The sequence below is a fragment of the Salvia miltiorrhiza genome, chromosome 6 (assembly GCF_028751815.1).
Source record: "Salvia miltiorrhiza cultivar Shanhuang (shh) chromosome 6, IMPLAD_Smil_shh, whole genome shotgun sequence".
NCBI lineage: Eukaryota > Viridiplantae > Streptophyta > Magnoliopsida > Lamiales > Lamiaceae > Salvia > Salvia miltiorrhiza.
Genome location: NC_080392.1, coordinates 9213699 through 9236267, shown reverse-complemented (window position 1 = coordinate 9236267; position 22569 = coordinate 9213699). Strand labels below are relative to the sequence as shown.

Sequence of the window (22569 nt, the reverse complement as noted above, 5' to 3'; positions counted from 1 at the left end):
TTTTCGGATTTGTGATTTGTTTGTTTTCGATAGATTCGTAAATGTGTAAGTTAGAAGGATGGTGGAAAGCATTTTATGTACATGCGTGATTTTTTTATTTTTTATTTTTGAAAAAACCCAATCCCGGAAGGCCCCCTGTATGTTGGAGTAAATTTCCACATTTTCGATTTTTCATTGATTTGTAGTCTCTTTATTTATTTTGTTGTGCCATTTCTGCTTATGTAATCGCTTAAATTTAGTATCCAGATTTTATGTTAAAAAGTTGAAATGGTTGCTTACTAATTGTTGCATTGTTGCATACCACGGTTGACATATGAATACTTGAATGGATATCGATTTGAACACACCCTATAGCAGTGAGAGCCATGCTGATACACCTAGCGGTACTAGTTATAACTCGTGTGGGTTTGAAGATAGCGCAACAAGAACTGAAAGCAATGATACTTGTTACAGAGGCGCCCGTGTCGATAGTAATGTTGTGGAAACCGATTGCGAGGAAGATGCGACTACGGACACCGGCACCAACAATACTGAAGGTGATTCGAATGAGGGATTAGATTTTATTGAATCAGAAAAGAGAAGTTATGAAAGTAGACTTGCTGTCGGTACTACTATAAGCACTTTACATGAGGTGCATAAATTATATTGTGATTATGCATGTTTGATTGGGTTTTCAGTGAGGAAAGGCAGCCAATGTTATTTCAAACCTACACTCAATGTTCGAATGAAGATGTATCATTGTTCATGCGAGGGTAAGCCAGACACGAAGGCATCTGTTGATCGACTACCTGCATTAAAAAAATAGATTTACAGGAGCAAATACAAGGCAATGCTCCGTGTTGCTCGTGTGGATATTGAGTCACCGCGGAAAGTGACCACATTTGTGAAAAACATAACCACGAATTGGTTAATCCTACAGAGAGTTATTTGTTGCATTCGGCCAGGACCATGTCGCGGCAGAAAAAAAAAAAGCTTGATTATTTCTATGCGAGCAAGTGGGATTGGTGTTAGCCGTGCATACCATTTTTTGGAGAACGAAGCTGATAGTCGGCAGAATATTGGATTCATACGGAAGGACGTATTCAAGAAACTATACAAGGAATCCCGAAACATGTCGAAGCTTAAGCACGGAGATGCAAACAAATTGATGGAGATTCTGACAAATAAAGGAATGAGCGACCCGTCATGTTTTTGGAAGGTAAAGTTAAGTGACGATGGAAGGCTACAAAACTTGTTCTTCCGTGATACACGTTGTTTGATTGATTATCAACATTTTGGTGATGTGTTATCTGTTGATGCTACGTACAAGACGAACAAATACGATTTTATTTGTGTGTCATTGGTTGGCATCAATCACCATCGTATGAATGTGATGTTCGGACTTGGTTTCTTATTAAATGAGAAAGTCGAGTCGTATGAGTGGTTATTTAGTATGTTTCTTCAAGCTATGTACCACAAAGAGCCTTCTATTGTATTCTCTGACCAAGACATGGCTGTCATGAACGCGGTTGATTCGACTTTTCGGCATGCGTCACATAGGCTTTGTCAATGGCATATCAACAAGAATGCCGTGAAGCACTTTGGGAAACTTAATAAGGATCCATGTTTCAAAAATCAGTGGTTTAGGTATATGAATGGATGCGAGAGTGAGCATGAGTTTGATATGACTTGGTCAAGAATGATAGATGAACATGATTTGTCGGAGAACAGATGGTTATTTTAGCATGCATGACCTTAGGAAACGTTGGTCTTCGGCTTTCACTGGCGATAAACTTTCTAGGGGTTTGCATGTCACATCTCGTAGCGAAGTGACAAACAAAGTTATTAATGGATGCGAGAGTGAGCATGCGTTTGATATGACTTGGTCAAGAATGATAGAGGATCATGATTTGATCATGATTTGTCGAAAAACAGATGATTTTGTAGCATGCATGACCTTAGGAAATGTTGGTCTTCGGCTTTCACTAGCGATAAATTTTCTGGGGGTTTGCATGTCACATCTCGTAGCGAAGTGACAAACAAAGTTATTATAGAGTTATGCTCGACAACATCCACCTTGCATGAATTTGTTGTTGGCTTTGAGAAGATGCAGAAATCTTGGCGCACAAAAGAGTTTGAAAAGGATGCTCTATGTCATGCCCGGTATGTTCGTGCAACGAACAAGTATTTTAATCCAGGTTGGTCAGGTTTGTACGAGGAATGTTTTCAAGTTGTTTGAATATGAAGCATTGAATGCAATTTCAGTGGATTTGACTGCCGAACCACCTGATTTAAACGTTGGGATTTTAGAGTTCAAGTTGTCGTCCAATACTTCGGTCACAGGTCATTGTGTTGTGAAATACAATCAGTCGACCAAATTTGCGTCATGCTCTTGTCATTTGTGGGAGACAGACGGCATTATTTGTCGTCACATTTTTAGAGTTTATCTTCATTTCAATCAACATAGAGTTCCCAATGAGATGCTTTTGAGTAGATGGAGAAAAGACTCCAAGCAGCGAATAGCTTCATTGGACAGGTTATCGGATTTTACCGACCCAAATAAGTTAAACAACATGGTTTTTGTAAACCACAACACAAAACTCGTGTACGACCTACTCACAGAATGCAAGGATGACCGGAGTTGTAGGGATGTTATAAGTGAGTCTATTCATAAGCTTATCGATAAGGTGAAAACTTCGAGAATTAAGACAACGAGCGCGAAGACAGATACTACACCTGAAGAAGTGTTCAAAGAGCATTTGGTTCGCCCTATTAAGAACCATGTTTCTAAGAAGAAGCGTCCATATCGTGGCATGCGATTCAGTAAAGATCGTGAAGCTCGTGGATATGACGGCACAACCACAACGGAGTGGGCGCAGGAGTTGGATGGTCAGTCGATTTCTGTGGTTTAATCATTTATAATTTTCTAAGTTTTTATTGATAATAAACTGTTTTTTACCAATTTCAGAAAATGGTGAACCACTTATGCAAACATATATGGGTAGTGATCAAGGCCATTTTCGAGGTGTGGAGGATTCCCTTGATCGATTTTTAGTGGACTAGAGTTAATTTGCTTAGTTGTGGAGCCTATATATGTGGAAGTTATGTTATACATCCGTTGTTGTGGTGTAGATGTGTTATTGTGTGTTTTGTGTTGGCTATTATCATTTTTACTTGTATGTGGAGATTGAGAATATGTGGAAAATACATTTCGTATTAAGACTTTAGTAGTGCTTTGTGATTGCCTTGATATAAGTAAGCTGAATTTATTGTGAGCATTGGTTCCCTACCAGATTAAATGTCTCACTGTTGGATTTGCTACATATAAGTTTAGTTACATAAGTTACACTGCCATCAAGTGCTATGATTTATGTTAATGGAGATTGCCACCAAGTGCTACGATTTATGTTAATGGGATTGTTTGCCTTTTTCCCAATTTTTATTTTGTTTTTCGGCAGGCCGCCGAAAAACATACGATGTGAGGGAATGATGGATGGTGGTGTTGTCAATATTAAATCTGGCGATTGGATGACCATATTTGATATGGTTGCAATGGAGTGGACATGGGAAATGGGTAAGACAAGAAGCAGATGCTATTGAAAAAATTTCCAATCTCTTTACTTGCATGAGATGTAAGCTGGCAAAATTCCCAATCTCTTTCTCATAATTATTTTTTAATAGTCCCTTCATTATTATTATTATTATTATTATCGAATTTAATTAAAGATGGGCGAATGTAGTAGCCCACAAAATAGATAACCGTGGTATGCCTCAGATATTGTTACAACGTTTTGGACCCATCATCAAAATGCGAATAGAGTTCTAGATAACCGTGGTTTGGTCTGCTTTCATCTTGTTCCTACATACCAAGATAACACAATCTTAATATTAGTCGACAACCAGAAAGAGCTAACCAAAATATCTTCAATTCTTAAAATCAAAGATATCAATATTACAGAAAGAATACAAAATTCAACAAAATCAAGATTTGTCCAACATTTTGAATTAAACATATGACTAGGCGTAATTAGAATACCCATTTGATCATAGCATTCATCATAGCATCAAGGAAACTAAAAATTTACAAATGTAATGCCTACCAATTTCCAACAATACAGTAATGTGAATCAAAAAATATAGATACATACACATCAGCGAAATTGAGATCGAGGATGGCTGCAGCAACTTGAGAATTATGATTGACTGGAAATTGGAGCTTTGTTTGAGGGATTTCGACACATCTGATGCCTTGGGGGCTCCGGTGGTGGAGGCGGTGGGAGACGGCATCGCCGCCTTGAACTTCTGGGAGAACTTGACGGAACCTTCGACGACCACCCTTTGTCCGACTAGCTCCGTGCTGCCGTCTGGGCGGTAGGAAATTGAGTCGAAGGTGAACACTTTGGAGCTTTTGGAGAGGAGTAGTGGGGATTCTACCAGAGCTTGTTTGGAGAAGAGGAAATGTAAATCTAAACTTTATGATTGTGGAAGTGAAGACTACAAATTGACCGCTGATTTTGTTAGATGGTTTTTGGAGGGAACTTTTTTGGGTACTTGGCGGTAAAATGTTTTTTTTTTTTTTTAGGCAGGTAAAATGAAATTTTTGTTTGTTACTTTTCGTGTATGGCGGTATATTGAAATGTTTTACATTAATTTCAAGTTTTTTTTACTTAGCTATTGTTTTAAATTTAAGTTATTTAATACTATTGTCTATCTCTTTTTTGCAGAAGCAAGATTAAAGAATAATATTTTATAACTTTAAGAAATGAGTTCAAATAGTTGATTGATATCATATTTTAATAAATTGGATAAGTGTTTTTATAGATTGTATTATGTCAGATTCTTACTAAAGTTAAAGTCTTAAAGATATTTTAATATGATGATAAATTTTACTACAATTGATTACTATTAGGAGCATAGCATCATCTTTTGTCCGGCAGTGAAGGAAATATGGAAGCAGATGAGTTTTTGGTGTGTTTTGAAGGATGCTTCGGGACTGCGTCTTATGGATATTGCGAGTACTATTTATGCTGAATTTGATGTTGATGAATATTCCTTATAGTGTATTATTTTGCATAGATGTTGGAGCTATGTGTGTGAAGTTAACCATGGGGCTGTACAGGGGGTTGCACCTCCTTCGGTGATGGACTGCCAGATGTATTTGGCAGCTTTTCAAGCTGCAAAACCCACTTTTGCTGTTGAAAACCTGATGGGACTAAGGATTTGGCAAAAGAAGTGGGTTCCCCCGAAGAAAGATCGATTTAGATGTGATGTAGATGCTTTATTTGATCCCCATGCACATGCCTATGGTGTTGGGGTTGTTGTTCAAAATTACCGGGGTGAAGTTCAGCTTGCAGCGGCGAAGTCGGCTGCACCGAGCTCTAGTCCTTTGCTCATGGAAATTATGGCGGTGGTAGTAGGTATTTCATGGTGTATGGAGTATGATATGTTGCCTATTGAGATTTACACAGCTTCTATGTTGGCGGCAAGAGTGATGGCTTGTCCGGAGGAGGAGGGTCAGTTTTTGCCAGATGATATTCTGGATATTTTGAGTATTGCTCGCTCGTCTATGCTTGTTAGTGTCAATCATATGTATAGGGAGGCGAATAGAGTTGCTCATAGTTTGGCGCAGTTTGCGCATTCTTGTCAGCAGCCAGTTTGTTGGACTGGTGATTTTCCTCGCTGGCTGAGCGATTTTCTTTCGGAGGATAACTCCTAATAATATCTCACATCTTGGGTTTAAAAAAAATGATTACTATTAGCTTGTATACTATAGTGTGGTATTAACACAATAGTATAAAAATTTGTCTTATTATAGTGATGTCAAATGTCGAAAATTTGTATACCACACTATACTCTATTTTTTATGTATATTATAATGTGAAATCATAAAGATGAATAATTGATGCAATAAAATATCAATTTGTTAAACTAAAAATATAACTACTAGATCTACTAAATTATTTTATGAAATTGGATTATAATATAAATAATTAAGAAGGAATCCTAATATTCCCACTAAGTTTCCACCAATTGCTTCTTGATTCAATTGAGAATCAAGAAAAAATCCAAAGATTCATAATGAGATTTCACTAATTGCTTCTTAATTCAATTGAGAATCAAGTGAGCATCCTAAGATTCTTAATGAGATTTCACTAATTGCTTCTTGATTCATTCAAATGTGAATCATGAAAGATTCATAAGATTCCCACAAGATTCCACCAATTGCTTTTTGATTCAAATGTGAATCAAGAAGGAATGCTAAGATTCCCACTAAGATTCCAACAATTGCTTCTTGATTCAAACGTGAATCAAGAAGGAATCCTAAGATTCCAACTATGTTTCCACCAATTGCTTCTTGATTCAATTGAGAATCAAGAAAGAATTCTAAGATTCTTAATGATATTTCACTAATTGCTTTTTGATTCAATTGAGAATCAAGTGAGCATCCTAAGATTCTTAATGATATTTCACTAATTGCTTCTTGATTCAATCGAGAATCAAGTGAGCATCCTAAGATTCTTAATGAGATTTCACTAATTGCTTCTTGATTCATTCAAATGTGAATCAAGAAAGATTCCCACAAAGATTCCACCAATTGCTTCTTGATTCAAATGTGAATCAAGAAGGAATGCTAAGATTCCAACTAAGATTCCATTAATTGCTTCTTGATTCAAACGTGAATCAAGAAGGAATCCTAAGATTCCAACTATGTTTCCACCAATTGCTTCTTGATTCAATTGAGAATCAAGAAAGAATCCTAAGATTCTTAATGATATTTCACTAATTGCTTCTTGATTCAATTGAGAATCAAGTGAGCATCCTAAGATTCTTAATGATATTTCACTAATTGCTTCTTGATTCAATCGAGAATCAAGTGAGCATCCTAAGATTCTTAATGAGATTCCACTAATTGCTTCTTGATTCAAATGTGAATCAAGAAAGATTCCTAAGATTCCCACAAAGATTCCACCAATTGCTTCTTGATTGAAATGTGAATCAAGGAAGAAATCCTAAGATTCCACCAATTGCTTCTTAATTCAAATGTCAATCAAGAAGGAATCCTCAGATTCCAACTAAGATTCCACCAATTGCTTATTAATTCAAATGCGAATCAAGAAAGATTCCTAAGATTCCCACAAAGATTCCACCAATTGCTTCTTGATTCAAATGTGAATCAAGAATGAATCCTAAGATTTCCCACTAAGATTCCATCAATTGCTTCTTGATTCAATTGAGAATCAAGTGAGCATCCTAAGATTCTTAATGAGATTTCACTAATATAGGACAGGTAAAACGAACGCACGTAGCATAATAAGGAAATAAGAGGATATAGTACAATAGCACAAATAAGTGATTTGGCGGACATTATTTTAATATTAGGTATAGAAATTACTCCAACTACAAAAAAAGAAATTACTCCCACTCCAAAAAAAATTTGTATTAGTGACATAAGGTTTGATAGCTATTAGGTAGGTCACAAAAATTAGTGACTTTTGAAAGTGTCACTATTAGTGATTAACTATATTATCAAATGTCACTAATTTTTGTGACACATGTAATATCCACGAAACATTATGTCACTAATGGTTTGTTTTTGGCAGTGTCCATCCGTCCTATCAGTTTAGTCCTCTTGCACTTTTCTCACTTATTAAGAAAATGTAAAAAATGAAATGTTAAATTTTTATTGCGAACTATAGAAACAAAACAAGTACTAATAAATTCTCACATTCTGTCTTCTGCATTACATTGCGTGGGTTTCTATAATTTTTTCCCACACCAAAATTATTTTCTAACATTTGTAACTCGTTTAGCTCAGTAGAATTTTTTATTACTTTAAACGATACATCACGTAAAATGGGTTCATTCATTTAGTTTGACAATGATGGTAGTTGGATAAGTCAGTCGAGACCAAATATGTTGAAAGATTTTTTAATATACATTAATTTAAATATTTAATATTCAGCACGGTGATTCTAAATGAAAAAGAATTTACCTCCTTGCATCGTTTTATAGATTTAAGAATTTTGTCTAACTTTTGTAATAACCTCCTATATTTTATAATATGCGCCAAGCATCAAAATTACAAAGGGAATTTTTTTTTAAAAAACGACAAATAAAATGTTAACATTTTACGAAATTAACAGATTTCTATTGAAACAACAAAAATAACTATACATCCTAATTAGCATTCAAACAATTTTGTTTTACGAACTTATTTTTATCTGTGGTTGCTAACAATTTTTACACTCTTTAAAATTCCTCACCATATTACTTTGACTAAACATTAAAATGAAAACCTGATTTCATTTTAGTTAGTTGGGACTGGTATATCTTCAATTATTGTCTCGTCGCGATACGTGAGATGGTAAAGAAGTAACTAAATTTATATGCGGGTGAATAAATTTAGAAAATAGAAAAATTAACAATCCATTATTGGATGTAGGATCTTTTTTTTAAAAACGGTCCATGTTTAATCTTGATAAAGATCAAAGCAACACAAGGCCGAAACGTGTCCACTAAATCTCCACTAAAACTATCTCTAACCTACGGTAATTATAGGTGAACGTGCCTTTATTTGACTTTAGTACGGAACCCCGAGCACCAAAAAAAAATCATAAACCAAAACATATTGATTAATTGGTATTACAATAAAACAAACCGCCTCATAAAATAAAAGAATTGAATCAGGTAACTTTTTAACCGAGACACGTGTTCGCATCCTTAAGGTGATGTGCACCTGCGTATGGGTAGGGTAGACTTAACCGGGGTTATTTGCCCCTGTTAGCAATACACATAAAAGTCAATTTGAAACCAAAAACTGAAAAACCCTATCAATTCATTCTGCCCGCCGCCTCCCTCTACAGTGATCACACACTCTCCTCTACCCTTCTCCCGCCGCCGCCGCTCCCCGTTCTGTCCCCCGGAAACCGTCCATCCACACCGGCGCGGCGGCGAGCTTCGTCGAGTCCTTGCAGCGACCGCTCACCACTTCCCCAGTTCGGCGCCGGCCCGCCCCGCCTTCGGCCCCTTCCCCCTTTTCAAGTCGCAACGCCGGCTCTCCTCCCTTCTACGGTTGACAGCAGCAACTCCAGCAGCAGGTAATTTGTTTGTTTTTTAAAGTTTTTCTTCTACAATGAAAGTTTAAATTATTTGTATGAAAATATTGCTAAGGAACAGAGTATTTTAGACTAAGGAGGAGAAATATTGTGTAGAAAAAAGAGAGTTGAGCTTGTTTTACAGTAGGATTTTGAGTTGAGCTAGCTTTTGAACAGAATATTGCCTTGTGGTTGTTCTCGATTCTGTATTTAAACAGATTATTGCTTTGAGCTTGTTTTGGATTTTGAAAGAATATTGCCTTGTGCTTTGTTTTCGATTTTGGGCTAAGACTTTTGTTTAGTAGTTTAAAATTGGGTTAATTGTCCATAAAATACTGAATTTTCATCTAAATTTGATTTTGCCCACAAACTTTGAATCGTGACGTGATAATTACTAAACTTTTGATTTTATCTTATTTTGCTACTAATTCAAATTTCGGCCAAATATCAAGCTAATATATAATATGGTGGGCCAATTTTGACGTGGCGTATTTATTCTTGCGTGACAATTAGTTGGCAAAATAATATTTTTTATTTAATTTCTTATCAATAAAAAAACACAAAACAAATAATTCAAATTGTCAATAATTTAATATATCAAATCAAATAATAGTATTTTTTTTAGTTGAATTAATTAATTGAATAAATTCAATAAATCGTAAGGGATTCTTCGAATTTAGGTGTGTTAGCAAAAGAACATTTTAATTATCAATAAATTAATATATATATATATATATATAAATATATATATAAATATTTAGCTAAGTAATAAAGTTTATTAAATTTTCATTATCTAAAGATTAATTTTTTTATAAACTATATATATTTATATTATTTGAATGACTTCTATTTTATATATTGGAGTAATCAGTTGTGAAATAGTGAACTAGAAAAAAATTGATTTAAACTTGAGAATTAAAAAATACTACAATTATTTGATTTGATGTATTAAGTTATTGACAATTTGGGTTATTTGCTTTGTGTTCTTTTTTTATTAATAAGAAATTAACAATAAATACGTCACGTCAAATATTGTCATGTCATATTAGCCTGATATTTGACCGGAATTTGGATTAGTAGCAAAATCAGATAAAATCTAAAGTTTAGTAATTTTTACGCTACAGTTCAAAGTTTGTGTGCAAAACCAGAATTGGACGAAAGTTCAGTATTTTATGAGCAATTAACCCTTTAAAATTTGTGAACCTTTGTTGGTATTTTGATTATGTTTCTGTCTTGTATGTGTTTATGCTTTCTTTGATTTGGTATTTTAGGATTTTGAGAATTTGGTATGTTAGGATTTAAAAACAGGTTTTTTCGAGAAAAAAAAGAAGATAAATTTGGTAGTTTCCGTTAAACCAACCAAAACCTTCGGTTTGTGCGGCTCGATTCCCATATGTAGCTTGTGGTTTTCGGTCCATCAAAATTGGTGCCGGTTCGCACAGGGCCGCACCAATGCACACCTATAATAGGAATATTTTGCTTTTCTTTTTTGTTGGGTTGAGTAAACTGCTAAATATGATTCCGTGTATGCTATTTTTGTTTTGTAATGTGAATCAGAAAGCAGATAGTTATGGCGGAGAAGAAACGGCTAATAGCGTTAGGGTTTGAAGGCTCCGCTAACAAAATTGCTGTTGGTGTTGTGACGCTGGACGGTTGCATTTTGTCGAATCCTCGTCATACATACATCACACCGCCAGGGCAAGGTTTTCTCCCCCGCGAAACCGCCCAACACCATCTCCAGCACGTGCTGCCGCTTCTCAAACAGGCGCTGGCTGAGGCCAACATTACAGTGGAGGATGTCGACTGCCTTTGCTATACCAAGGGCCCGGGAATGGGTGCCCCTCTCCAAGTATAAATTCAATTACTCTGTTAAATTGGGCTTATATATTTTTCATTCAGAGTTGTGGATGAAGTATTGTGGGATTATATGTTATGTTGTTCTTAGGTGGAATAGCTTGTACTTCTTTACATTCCAAACAAATTTTATTCTTTATTCAGCTCTACTACAAATTTATAATGCGTAGGAGAGCATAATCACATACACACATTATGTGCCCATCTTCAACATTGAACCTTTTCCAATTTCATTTTTTTTTAATTGCTGTTACTTGTTACTCTGGTTGAACAGATGTTAAATAAGACCAAAATATCCACCAAGGTTTGAGGGTAAATGTTTTTTCTTGTGGAATATAAGACCATGGAAACCTCTATTGGGAATAAATATAAATTAGGTAATGGGAAGTGTTGTGTCAGCCTTGTACCTATGGTATCATTTTAAGCCTGGAAAATTGAGAAAATTATAATGAAATATTACTGTAAACTAAAGAAATATCAAATAAGATGGATTGATTCCTTGCCAGAGTAGAGGGGTTTGCCTCGATGTTTATCTTTTGTGAGTTGTATGAAACGTAGGAGTGCCTGGATCCTTTTGTGGATGTGACAAATTGGTGCATATTGATTTTTTCTTTCTTTCTGGGCTCTACAATGATATCAATAATTGGATGCAACACTGAAATGATTGTGCTCTCTTAAAGCAGTTTTCTTTGGTGATTTTGTATTATTGATATGTAAAATTGGGGTTCCCAGCATGACCTATTAAATGTTAAAAGGCACGTCTGGAAGGTGATTGCTTTATGGCATGATATTCTTAAAATCTCGTGTTTCCTTGCAGGTATCAGCTATAGTCATTCGCATCTTATCACAACTTTGGAAGAAACCAATAGTTGCAGTCAATCACTGTGTAGCGCATATTGAGATGGGGAGGATAGTGACTGGGGCAGATGATCCGGTTGTGTTGTATGTGAGTGGAGGAAATACTCAGGTCATTGCCTATAGCGAGGGCAGGTATCGTATCTTTGGGGAGACAATAGATATTGCAGTTGGAAATTGCTTGGACAGATTTGCTAGGGTTCTTAATCTGTCGAATGACCCCAGTCCTGGCTACAACATCGAGCAGGTATGTTTTTAATAAAGCTGGCTGCGTGAATACATGATTCCATATAATACAAAAGTAGCTACTTGTGAGTTGGATCTAAATCCACCGATTTCCTGCCAGCTTGCTAAGAAGGGAGAAAAGTTTATAGAGCTTCCTTATGTTGTGAAAGGAATGGATGTTTCTTTTAGTGGGATATTGAGCTATATTGAAGCAACAGCAGAAGAGAAACTTAAAAATGATGAGTGCACCCCTGCAGACTTGTGTTATTCCCTGCAGGTTCGTTTTTGTTGTAGATGGGCTAATATCTAGGCATCTTTATTGAGAAAAAGGGGAAATTGTTATTGTATTTTGTTGATTTTCAGGAAACTTTGTTTGCAATGCTTGTGGAGATCACAGAGCGGGCAATGGCACATTGTGATACGAAGGACGTGCTAATTGTTGGTGGTGTGGGATGCAATGAACGGTTGCAGGAAATGATGCGTGTTATGTGTAGCGAAAGGGGAGGGAAGTTATTTGCAACTGATGATCGATACTGCATTGACAACGGGGCGATGATTGCCTACACAGGGCTCCTTGCATACGCTCAAGGCCAGACAACTCCGTTACAAGAATCTACGTTTACTCAGCGATTCAGAACGGATGAAGTATTAGCAGTTTGGAGAGGGAAGGAAGAATTTAAATTAAATGGCAATTGACAAGGTATTCTCTAAATATGAGCGATTCAACTTTTATGTGTTTATTTTTAATTTTTTTTGTTGATGAAAACTTGCGTTGTTACAGCTACTAATCAAATGGTAATCACAATTAATTAATTATCTATTTGCATTGCAGGTCATCCACGTGTATTATTTGCTATCAGGATCTGTATTAGGATGTTGGAAAAAGAATTACTCGAAGATGTACTGATTTATACTGGGGATTCTTTCTCTTTTCATTTTTTTTTTGTCTATTGATCTTTGTAATAGTTACTCTGTGCAACCGTGCAAGAATGATGACTCGAACTAATTTCGAGTCCAAGGATAGGCTTCTAAAGTTGATGTTTTAGTATCTACTTCTATACCATAATGCAGTGCAATATTGTGAATGCCATATAGAGAACACTAATTAGGAATTAATTATTAAATGAAGCATTATAAATTATACTCCAAGTTTCTCTTAGATTACGCCTGTTATCATAATGTGTTTGTACAACTTCAGCCCTAAACAGGATTATTTTCTACCTCTTAATTAACTGGTGGACAAAATGACATCGGATAATTATAGTTTTAAATCTAATCTGGAAATAACATAGAACAAATAACGTCCACGACATTAGAGTTAAGGATGTCAATCAGGCCAGTCAGCTTATTCGGTTTCGGGTTATTTTCGGTTTGGGTTAATCGATTTTTTATTTTTATTTTTTGGGTTAAAATTTTTTGATCCTAACCCACTCGATTTCGGTCTAGCTCGTTTGGGCCCGCAAGTTTACGATTTTTTTTATATTTTTAATTTTTTTTTATAGATAATCATATTCTTGTAATAAAAATATGTTGTATTTTTTAAATCAAGACATTTTGCCTTGTTTTAGATACAAAAACTAGTGATTTTAATGTAAGTTTACATAACTTTAACTTCATTTTTGATAAAAAAATTGTATAGACTTAATATAAATAAATATCTTTCTTTGACTTTTATGTCATAGATGTTTGTTATTAAGTGTTGATAAAAATCAAAACATATTCTACAAGCATAAAAATGTTATTATCGAATTAAAAGGTAAAGTATTAAAGTTTAAAAATCAATTATTAAGAAAGTGTTCAGTTAATTAGGTCAACTCACTCAATTTTTGGGCTAACCCTATCGGGCTCGAGCTATTTTCCGTTCGGGCCATTCGGGCTAAAATTTATTTGGGCTAAAAATTTTCAGCCCTAACCCTCTTTTTTTATCGGTCTATTTAGGTCGACCTGTCGATTTCGGGCTTTTTTGACATCCCTAATCAGAGTAACCCTAGGAATAACAAAATCAACAATAATTGGGGAAGAGAGAAACCCACAGCATAAAACATTGGAGAAATTTGATTCAACCAAATAAAAAATTGAAGAAATTTGAATTTGCTAAAGTTATAACAAAGGATTAAATTCCTGGAGAAGACAGACATTACTTCACTATGCGTGCTTGAGATGTTATTTAGTTCCTCAATAAACCATCTCATTGCAAACTACACAGAAAATAAATTTACATGATGAAGAAAACATGCCAAAGTTTATACTATAAGAAAGCAAATGGCACATGTAGAGATCTCATACCAGCCATTGTGAGTTTACAGAAAACCATTTAAGCAGCACTCACTTTGCTCTCAAGCTCATACTTTTACGCTTCTGATTCACAGCAAAACGACGTGCCATTGCAGGATTGTAGAATTTACGCATTTGCTCTGACAGTCTACTGATGGCACGGAGATCACCAACTGCAGAGAGCTCCTTCAAAAATGTGTCAAATTTCTTAAAGGGCAATTTCATCCCCCTGTCTATAACTTCCTCCAAAAGTGAAATCGCATCCCTGGTATTATTGCATCCGAATAGTCCCTCAATCATCACGCAGTAGGTATCAGTATCACGAGCACAACCTCTTCTCTCCATCTCCCTCCAAGCCTCAAAGGCACCATCAGACTCACCAATCTTGAAAAACATCACAATCAGCATGTTGTACGTTTGCACACTGGGTGTGCATCCCACCTCGATCATTTTCTGGTAAAGACGAAGTGCCTCTTCACTGTTCCTGTTATCACATAGAACCTTGAGAAAGCAGTTGTAAGTGACAATATCAGGAGGGTAGCTCGTCCGTCCCATCTCTTCCAAAAACCTATAAGCTGCTTCGATTTTTCCAGATGAACACATGCCATCAATCAGTTCTTTGTACGTGGACACGTCAGGAAGGCATCCACTAGCTATCATATCTGCTAAAATCACAAAGCACTCGTCCATTCTGTCGTTCTGGACAAGTGCTACCATCATAATAGCGTATGTTTTTGCAGTGGGAGAAGACATGGTTGAGCCTTTGGTCTTCATGAACTTCAAAATCTCAGCAGCATCTTTCAGCATCCCTGCTTTACAGAAGGTATCAATGGCAGTGTTGTATGTGAAATACTCGGGCGTATGACCCATACTGATCATATTCTCGAGCACGCCCATAGCTCTAGTCGGGTTTCTAACCCTGCACCATCCAAAGAACAAAATGTTATACGTGTCAGCATTCGGCTTGACCTTGCTTCTTACCCTCTGATACATTGCCTCAGCATCCTCAACGAGAGCACACTTGCACATAGCATCCAACAGCAAATTGAACGCGTTTATCTCAGGCTGTGTCTTCACGCGTATCTTCTTCTTCTTTGCAAACTTCTGAAGATGCGTCAAGTGCTTCTCAGTATACCGTCTCAAAATGGACAGCAACACATCAATGGGAACCGAGCTTTTGTCGCTCCTTTTCATGTAATCAAGAAGATCACAGATGATACGAAACTGCTTCACCTTGTACTTAGTACTAGATAGAATTTCAATCATTCTATTATAGGATTCGGGCTCGTGACTATAATGTTCTTGGTGCCCCGCCCAATTAAAGAACCTGAATGCTAACTTCTCCTCAAATCGAAGCCTGTGTAAAACCTCTACAACCAAAGGTGTTGTCAATTCAATGCCAAGTTCATCAAGAGCGGCCTCCATTTTGTACTCGGGCCTTGCACAATCCAACACGGTTTTATAGACCTCATCAGCATGATCAGTTCCATCTGTGGAAGATGGCTTGGCCAAATCAAATTCCTCTAAACTGCAATAGGGCCTAAACGTAAGTGAATATCCAGTCACAATTTCATGCCATGAAAAATGCGGGCTGATGAGAATATTTCTGCTCGATAAGAAAGAGGGGTAGGCCTGCATTTTATACCAACTAAAAGCAACTGGATAAGGCGCTGCTGCAACATGATTAGTGAATGATGGCGAATATGCACTTCTCAATAATCTGTGAGTTCTGTATACGAGTGAAAGCCGCCGTGACATTGCACATAAAAGAATTAACAAGACCTCAATGCGTCGTCAAATCAGACACAGAATAGAAGAAAATGCAGGTTCAGAGGAAAGAAAGCACAGCCATGCCGTTGAAGCATTTCATCGAACACCTAAGTGGCATCAAGAAAAAGACTTCAAACACAGAAAAACTGCAAAGCTGCAACAGCAAATTTCTCGTATCCGATTACGTCAAAAGCTTCGCGTGCTGGAGGAGTGATCAGAGGAGTGGAGAAAATTCGCGCGAACAGTAACTTGAAACTCTATGAATATGAAATACTATATTTTTTCTTTTCTTTTTGAGGAAGGAATTGAATTTTAATGTTATTTAATAATAGCAACAACTAAGGTGCTTTGTTATAAATTCTAATACAAACTATATTAACAGAGACAGCCAACAATCTATGCACACATTACTATAGTAGTACTATATCACAACAGGATAAAAAAGAAAAGCCTTTTCTTCAAAAATAATTAAATGAGAAAATTCAGGTTCTTAACTTATATTGATAATTTTTTGAAATTTTATATTATGTAAATTAAGGGTACATTAAAGTTTTGAATTTTTTTTACTGTTTTTGAATTACTTAATTATATAGTTTTGAGATTTGAGGGCTTGGAAATTGTTTACATTTGTATATTTTTTATGTTAGGGTAATTTTATTCATAGTCCTCATTTTACATTTGTATACTTTAGTGTTGAGGATCATACCTTGTTAATATACATCTCAAGCACCAATTTTTTTATTAATTGTATTATTTTAAAACTTCGTGATTTTGATATTCTTAGAAAATTTTGGATTCTAACATCTTTGTATTCGAATTGCTCGTACATTAGCATTCTCATGAATTTGTCATGAGAATAAAGGCGTCGAGATATTAGTGCAATCATTTTGCACTAGTTGTTAGTTAGGAACGACACCGTTTTGGAAGCGGAAGAATTTAATTAAAATTGTTGCCTTTATTTTTCATACGGCATCGTGATAAAGCACAGCTCATCTCATCCTCATGTGTTTCTTAACATGCTAAAACTTCTTGTTCGATATTAAGGCAGCAGGTTTGGCACTGCTACAAGCTTTTAAGGCAGCTCAACCGACTTTTGCTGTGGATAAGTACGTGGGGGTTAAAGTTGGAGAAAGAAAGTGGCGTCGGCCAAAGCGAAGGAGGTACCGTGTTGATGTTGATGCTCTTTTTGATAGCAAGAATAACACTTATGGAGCTGGTGTCATTATCAGAGACTGTGAGGGCAATATAGTGGCAGCTGCTGCAAAAAAGTTGCGAACAATGTCTTGTCCTATGGTGGCGGAATTGATGGCGGTGGTACAAGGAGTCATTGTCAGTGTGGAGAACGATGTGGCACCGATTGAGATCTTTACTGATTCGCTTCTTGTGGCGAGGGTCATGGCGAATGAAGGTGAAGAGGAGCAGTTTCTTCCAGAGGATTTTTGCGAAATTATCCAGTTTGCTAGAGAGCATTGTCTGATTTGTGTGAATCATGTGTATAGGGAAGCTAATATGGCTGCTCATAGACTTGCTCAGATGACTAGAAACTACCCAACTTCTGTATGTTGGACGAGGGAGTACCCTGATTGGCTCAGGGAATGTATTCTATTCGATGATCCATGACTTTATAATACTTTTCCCTTCTAAAAAAAAAAAAACACGCGTCACACACAAGTCTTAGTACAATTAAAGGATGGATTAAAATAATATGACTAATATATTATTTCTTAAGATGGATTATCTCAAATCTCTTAATAATTTCTATCATTCAAATTAATTTTATTTAATTAATATCTCATTAAAAGAGTAAGATTGAATATATTCTAATAATGAAAATAGAAATATTCAATCATACATCTTATCATTCATAAAAATAAATGCTTCTTAAAGTGATCAAACTAATTACAAAACCTGATAATCAAAATATATATATATATATATACTGAAAAAATCACTAATCCATAGAACATGTGGTGAGATATGTTGTACTCCTTCTGTCCACGAAAAAGTGCCCTACTTACCCCCTTTTTTTGTCCACGAAAAAGTGTCATGTTTACCTTTTTGTACATTCATACCCTTTACTTTTCAATTTATTTACAACTTATGCCATTAATAAATCCACACTTTTATTTAATCTATGCAATTAACCCACACAATTAACTCACTAATTAAAACTACGAAACCAACTCCCCCACGCCTAATCAATCATATTTCCCTCAAAATTAAATTACTCTTTCTCTGAACTCAAACAAGTGGAAGAAATACACACAAACCCTCCAAATTGTATCTCCAATTGTATCTACAACCCGATTTAATTGCTTTTGGGCTATGTGTATTTGTTGATTAGTTCAATGAAATAATAAATATGTTCTGAAAATTAACTCGACTTCACGTGTGAATTCCGCACTACAAGAAATTGAGTTTTTACCCACACATAATATAATGTGTGGTAGTTTAGCCACACATAATTTCAAAATGTGTAGGTAATTCACACAAAAAAATTTCATTAGTTATTGACATTTAAAATGGTGTTAATAGGGAAAAATGCCCCCTTCTTATAAAAACTTGTAAAATTGCCCACTTTTGTTTATGAAAGTGGGCAATTTTACAAGTTTTTATAAGGATGTGGGCATTTTTGCAAATGTCCCTTTAAAATGTGTGGCAAAAATATTTTCGTGACATTTATTATTTTACGGTTATTTTTAAGTTTTATTTATGTATAATAAAATTTATTTTTAAATTTGTTGTGCCAACGTGGCAAACTAATAAAAGTTATGTATGCGTGGGTAATGAATTTTTATCATTATTTATTCTTGACATGTAAGAAACGTGGGAAAATATTTTTAGCTACATTTATATTTTGGCTTTAATTAATTATTTATGTAAATCTTAATTGATGTTTTACCCACACATATTTTGAAAAATGTGTAGGTGAAACAATTTGAAACTTTCAATTAATTATTGACATTTAAAATGTGTAGCAGAAAATTTATTTGTACAATTATTATATGGCGGTAATTCTTTTTTAAGTTTTATTTTATTTAATAAAGTTTATTTTTATATTTGGTGTGCACCTCTATTATTTTTTTTAAACCACACATAATATATGTGTGGATAATAATTTTTATATTTATATTTTGACAAATTAAAGTAAATTTTATTTTATTTTTATATATTAGTGCCAACTAATCAATTGATTTCTCTACAATTATACAATAAAATAAAAATTAAATAGTCGTTAACATTAAAATAGGCATAAAAAAAACAAGAATGAATATGTTAAAAAAAACACAAGAATTAAAATAGGCATAAAAATTAAATACTCTAGTCTTTAACATTAAAATCGAACTCAATAAAGAATATGATTGTTTAAACTCTCAACAACTAAAAGACAAGAAAATATTAACAAACTAATCAATGTCATTAGAACTACTGGTGGACGTCGTATCCCACCAAAATAATTCCTGCAGAATTATCAAAATATATTAGTATCGTGATAAGCAGGGTCGATCCCACAGAGAGCAGTTAAATTCATTCAAATCCCTAAGTCTAGAAAATCGGTGATGCCACCACGCCTTAAATTTAAGAGGAGTTAATTAAACTAAAAATGCAGAATTAAATCAAATAAAATACGCTTGAAGTAAATATATGAAAAGGGTAATTCGGCTCAAATAAATCCACTCTAATTCAACTCTGATCCTCGACGCAATAATTAATTAATCCCTATCAACCAACCAGTTATAGGATACCGTGAAACGCAACGGACGTACCCCAATTCCTACTTACTGTGTCGATAAACAGCTGGAGACGCCAGACCTGTTTATTTCCCTTATTAAAATATAACCTAGCTGGAGACGCCAGACCTAGATTTAATATTCTAATAGCATTAAGATGAAGGAACCCAATTTATACCAATTATTCTAGAGACGCTAGTAATAATTAATATACCAATTAATTCCCCCTACGAACATGGTAGTTGTATCACTAATTAGTCCAATTCCAACAATTACGGATTGGCAGGAACTAATTGACTGTAATCCAATTAAACCTAAGTTGGCCAGACTTAAATAAAATCAGAATTATCTTGGAACCTAGGAATTAATCGGAATCAATAGGAATCAATTTTAAACCAATTAGGTCTCACAGATAATTAAATTAGAGTTTCATTATTATCGCCGAATTAAAAGAATTAGCTACTCATGCTTAAATTAAAAACAATCAAATAAATAAAAATAAACATGAAGAAATAATCGAACAAGCAATGAAATAAATTGCAAGAATTAAAGTAACCCTTGAACCAATTGGAAGAAAAAGTCGTCTGCCCTCCTTGATCCAATTCAGCCCAGCCGCAATTTCAATTAAAAGAACAAGAATTAAACCTAAGGAAAACTATGGAATCAAAATCAAGAAGGAACGTGTATTCTGAATTGCATGAAAGAACAATTGCATGGAAAAGGTAAAAGTCAACTAAAACTAATTAAATTCCAATGTTGCGGCTGTTATGAAAAGTGAATGTGTATCAAAAGTATTAAAACCTAACTTAATAAAAGTAAAGTTGCGGCTGAGTTCTAATGCCATTCAAATAAGAGTCCTAATCTAATAAATATCCCTAATTATGCATGCATGCGGCCCTTATCTCCAAAGTTTAGGAATAAATCCCGAAAAGGGCGCCGCCTATTCCAAAAACATGGGCTTCGCCCCATTCATCTAATTAAATCCAAAAATCCAAAAATAAAATAAAACAAGAGTTTTGGGCTTCATAAAAATATAACAAGTAAATTAAAAGCCCAATCTCTACTTTCTTCCATCTTCACGTCAAATCCCATCGACAGCTCGGCTTTCTCCAATTTCTTCCAATTATCAACTCCATTTCTACTTCTTCAAATTCCTGCGCCAAAACATAGCAAAACATGTAATATCACATGAAACCACGGCAAAACGCACACTAAACTAGGTATCTAAAATACACACATCAAATCCCCTCACACTTAGATCATACTTGTCCTCAAGTATGAAATAAGAGAAGAATTAATGGTGAAATTCAGCCCCTAGAAGCAACTCCTTTCCTTGACACGAAGACTCTAGAAACGAAAGAACGGAAAACAGACACAACGACACACGCAAAGAACAGGAAAGTAGAAAGGAAAACGAGACAAGACAAACCAAACGACTAGCCAAGCAACATCAAAGCATCAGGAACGAAACAGTCTATCAAATCAAATCATGCAATTCACCATCACTTCCCAACTCTCGAACTAAGAACATGAACCTCCAAAGTGTGTTTTCATCATCAATCTAGTCCAAATTAGGCAACAATGAGTGCAACTCTCACGCTCATTCAATCTCTCCATAAGATAAGGTAATTCTCACACAAGAAGAAACTCCAATTAGTCATGATATTTCGCAGTCACATTATGGCTCAAAAAGGTCTTTCTTCTTTGGTTGTAATGGGGCTTAAGGACTATCAATGATGTAGGCAAGATCCTAGGGGTCCTAAGCTCAAATATTGAAGATCAAATATCGTGCATGCTCGAATCAAATCACACCCAAAGAAATCTAAACATATGAAGAATAACCTCCAACTCAACCATGGGCAATAATCATCAAACAACTCAATGCATGTATACTAATTCAACCTTGGTGCAACCTTTATTTCCTCTCTTTTTTTTTCTTTCTTTTTCTTATTTTTTTTTTCTTTTTTTTTTTTTTTTCTGCACCACTTTTTTAAAACAACACAATCATGCAAGAGTACATCAAAAACAATCTGCCCAACTGTCAATCATCATCCTCTGTTTGGCCAAACAGACCATCTGTCCTAGATTCAGAATGTAATTTCGGCTCGGGTTCTGTTTGGGCAAACAAGCATCCTTATGCACATTCCTCAAAATTTCAATTAGGATGTAATTCAATTCTAACATGCACAATGGGACCAAAGAGAAGGTTCACAAAAAAAAGGCCTTGGCTATATATATATAGTGACTAATATGAACAATCACGGCAAGGCTCAAACATGGCTCACTAGGGGTTAGTGTACGGGTAGGAAATCAAAAGCAGGCCAAACGGCTACCCTAGTGCCTCTTATCATTCACCACATATGACACACTTAATATCATGACTTCATGGATCATCAAATCTCTCACAACAAAAAATAGTAGAGAGTGCTCTACTCTATTAGGCTCAATACCTCACTTATGTGTAGTTTAGATTCACTCATCGCCCTTATTTTGTCATTCCAGACATCATGTAATCAAAACACACACTGTCAATCACAAGTTTTCAATTCTTAAGTAAAGAAAGATCAAGTTATCACACATATTCAATCTAACAGCATGCTCCAACAACTGAACTTATCAATTACTTTGGCTAGAAAACTCACAAGACTCAACATAAACTGACTTAACAAGAAAAGACTCAACGACGCCCCCCTCACACTTAAATTTTGCTTGCCCTCAAGCAAAACAAAATAAAGCATAAGTAAAGGGCAACGAAAAACACAGAACAACACTCAAAACAGAAAAAC

The 22569-nt window shown here is 35.2% G+C and overlaps 3 protein-coding genes across 7 annotated transcripts; 2 read left to right on the top strand and 1 right to left on the bottom strand.

Annotated features, from left to right (window-relative positions):
- The first annotated feature begins 985 nt into the window (after positions 1-985).
- Positions 986-1723, top strand: LOC130990459 (protein FAR1-RELATED SEQUENCE 5-like). Its single transcript, XM_057914691.1, has one exon. The coding sequence runs from the start codon at positions 986-988 to the stop codon at positions 1721-1723; it is 738 nt and encodes a 245-aa protein (XP_057770674.1).
- A 6896-nt stretch (positions 1724-8619) lies between these two features.
- LOC130988483 (uncharacterized) lies at positions 8620-13157 on the top strand. 3 transcript variants are annotated; one of them, XM_057912347.1, is made up of 6 exons: positions 8620-9077; positions 10632-10923; positions 11746-12030; positions 12130-12285; positions 12372-12708; positions 12841-13157. In XM_057912347.1, the coding sequence occupies exons 2-5, from the start codon at positions 10645-10647 to the stop codon at positions 12702-12704; spliced, it is 1053 nt and encodes a 350-aa protein (XP_057768330.1). In that variant the 5' UTR covers positions 8620-9077; positions 10632-10644; the 3' UTR covers positions 12705-12708; positions 12841-13157. The 3 variants fall into 3 exon arrangements, with proteins under 3 accessions (XP_057768330.1, XP_057768332.1, XP_057768331.1); XM_057912348.1 differs by having other exon boundaries at positions 8739-9077; positions 10639-10923; XM_057912349.1 differs by having other exon boundaries at positions 8735-9077; positions 12372-13157.
- Positions 13158-14089: 932 nt separating this feature from the next.
- Positions 14090-16534, bottom strand: LOC130988479 (pentatricopeptide repeat-containing protein At1g73400, mitochondrial-like). Of its 3 annotated transcripts, XM_057912341.1 has the most exons (3): positions 16238-16344; positions 15928-16159; positions 14090-15810 (listed from the first exon to the last, which is right to left on the bottom strand). In XM_057912341.1, exons 2-3 carry the CDS (start codon positions 16038-16040, stop codon positions 14334-14336), a joined length of 1590 nt encoding a protein of 529 aa, XP_057768324.1. In that variant the 5' UTR covers positions 16041-16159; positions 16238-16344; the 3' UTR covers positions 14090-14333. The 3 variants fall into 3 exon arrangements, with proteins under 3 accessions (XP_057768324.1, XP_057768325.1, XP_057768323.1); XM_057912342.1 differs by having other exon boundaries at positions 14090-16159; positions 16238-16534; XM_057912340.1 differs by lacking the exon at positions 16238-16344 and having other exon boundaries at positions 15928-16196.
- Between the last annotated feature and the right edge of the window lie 6035 nt (positions 16535-22569).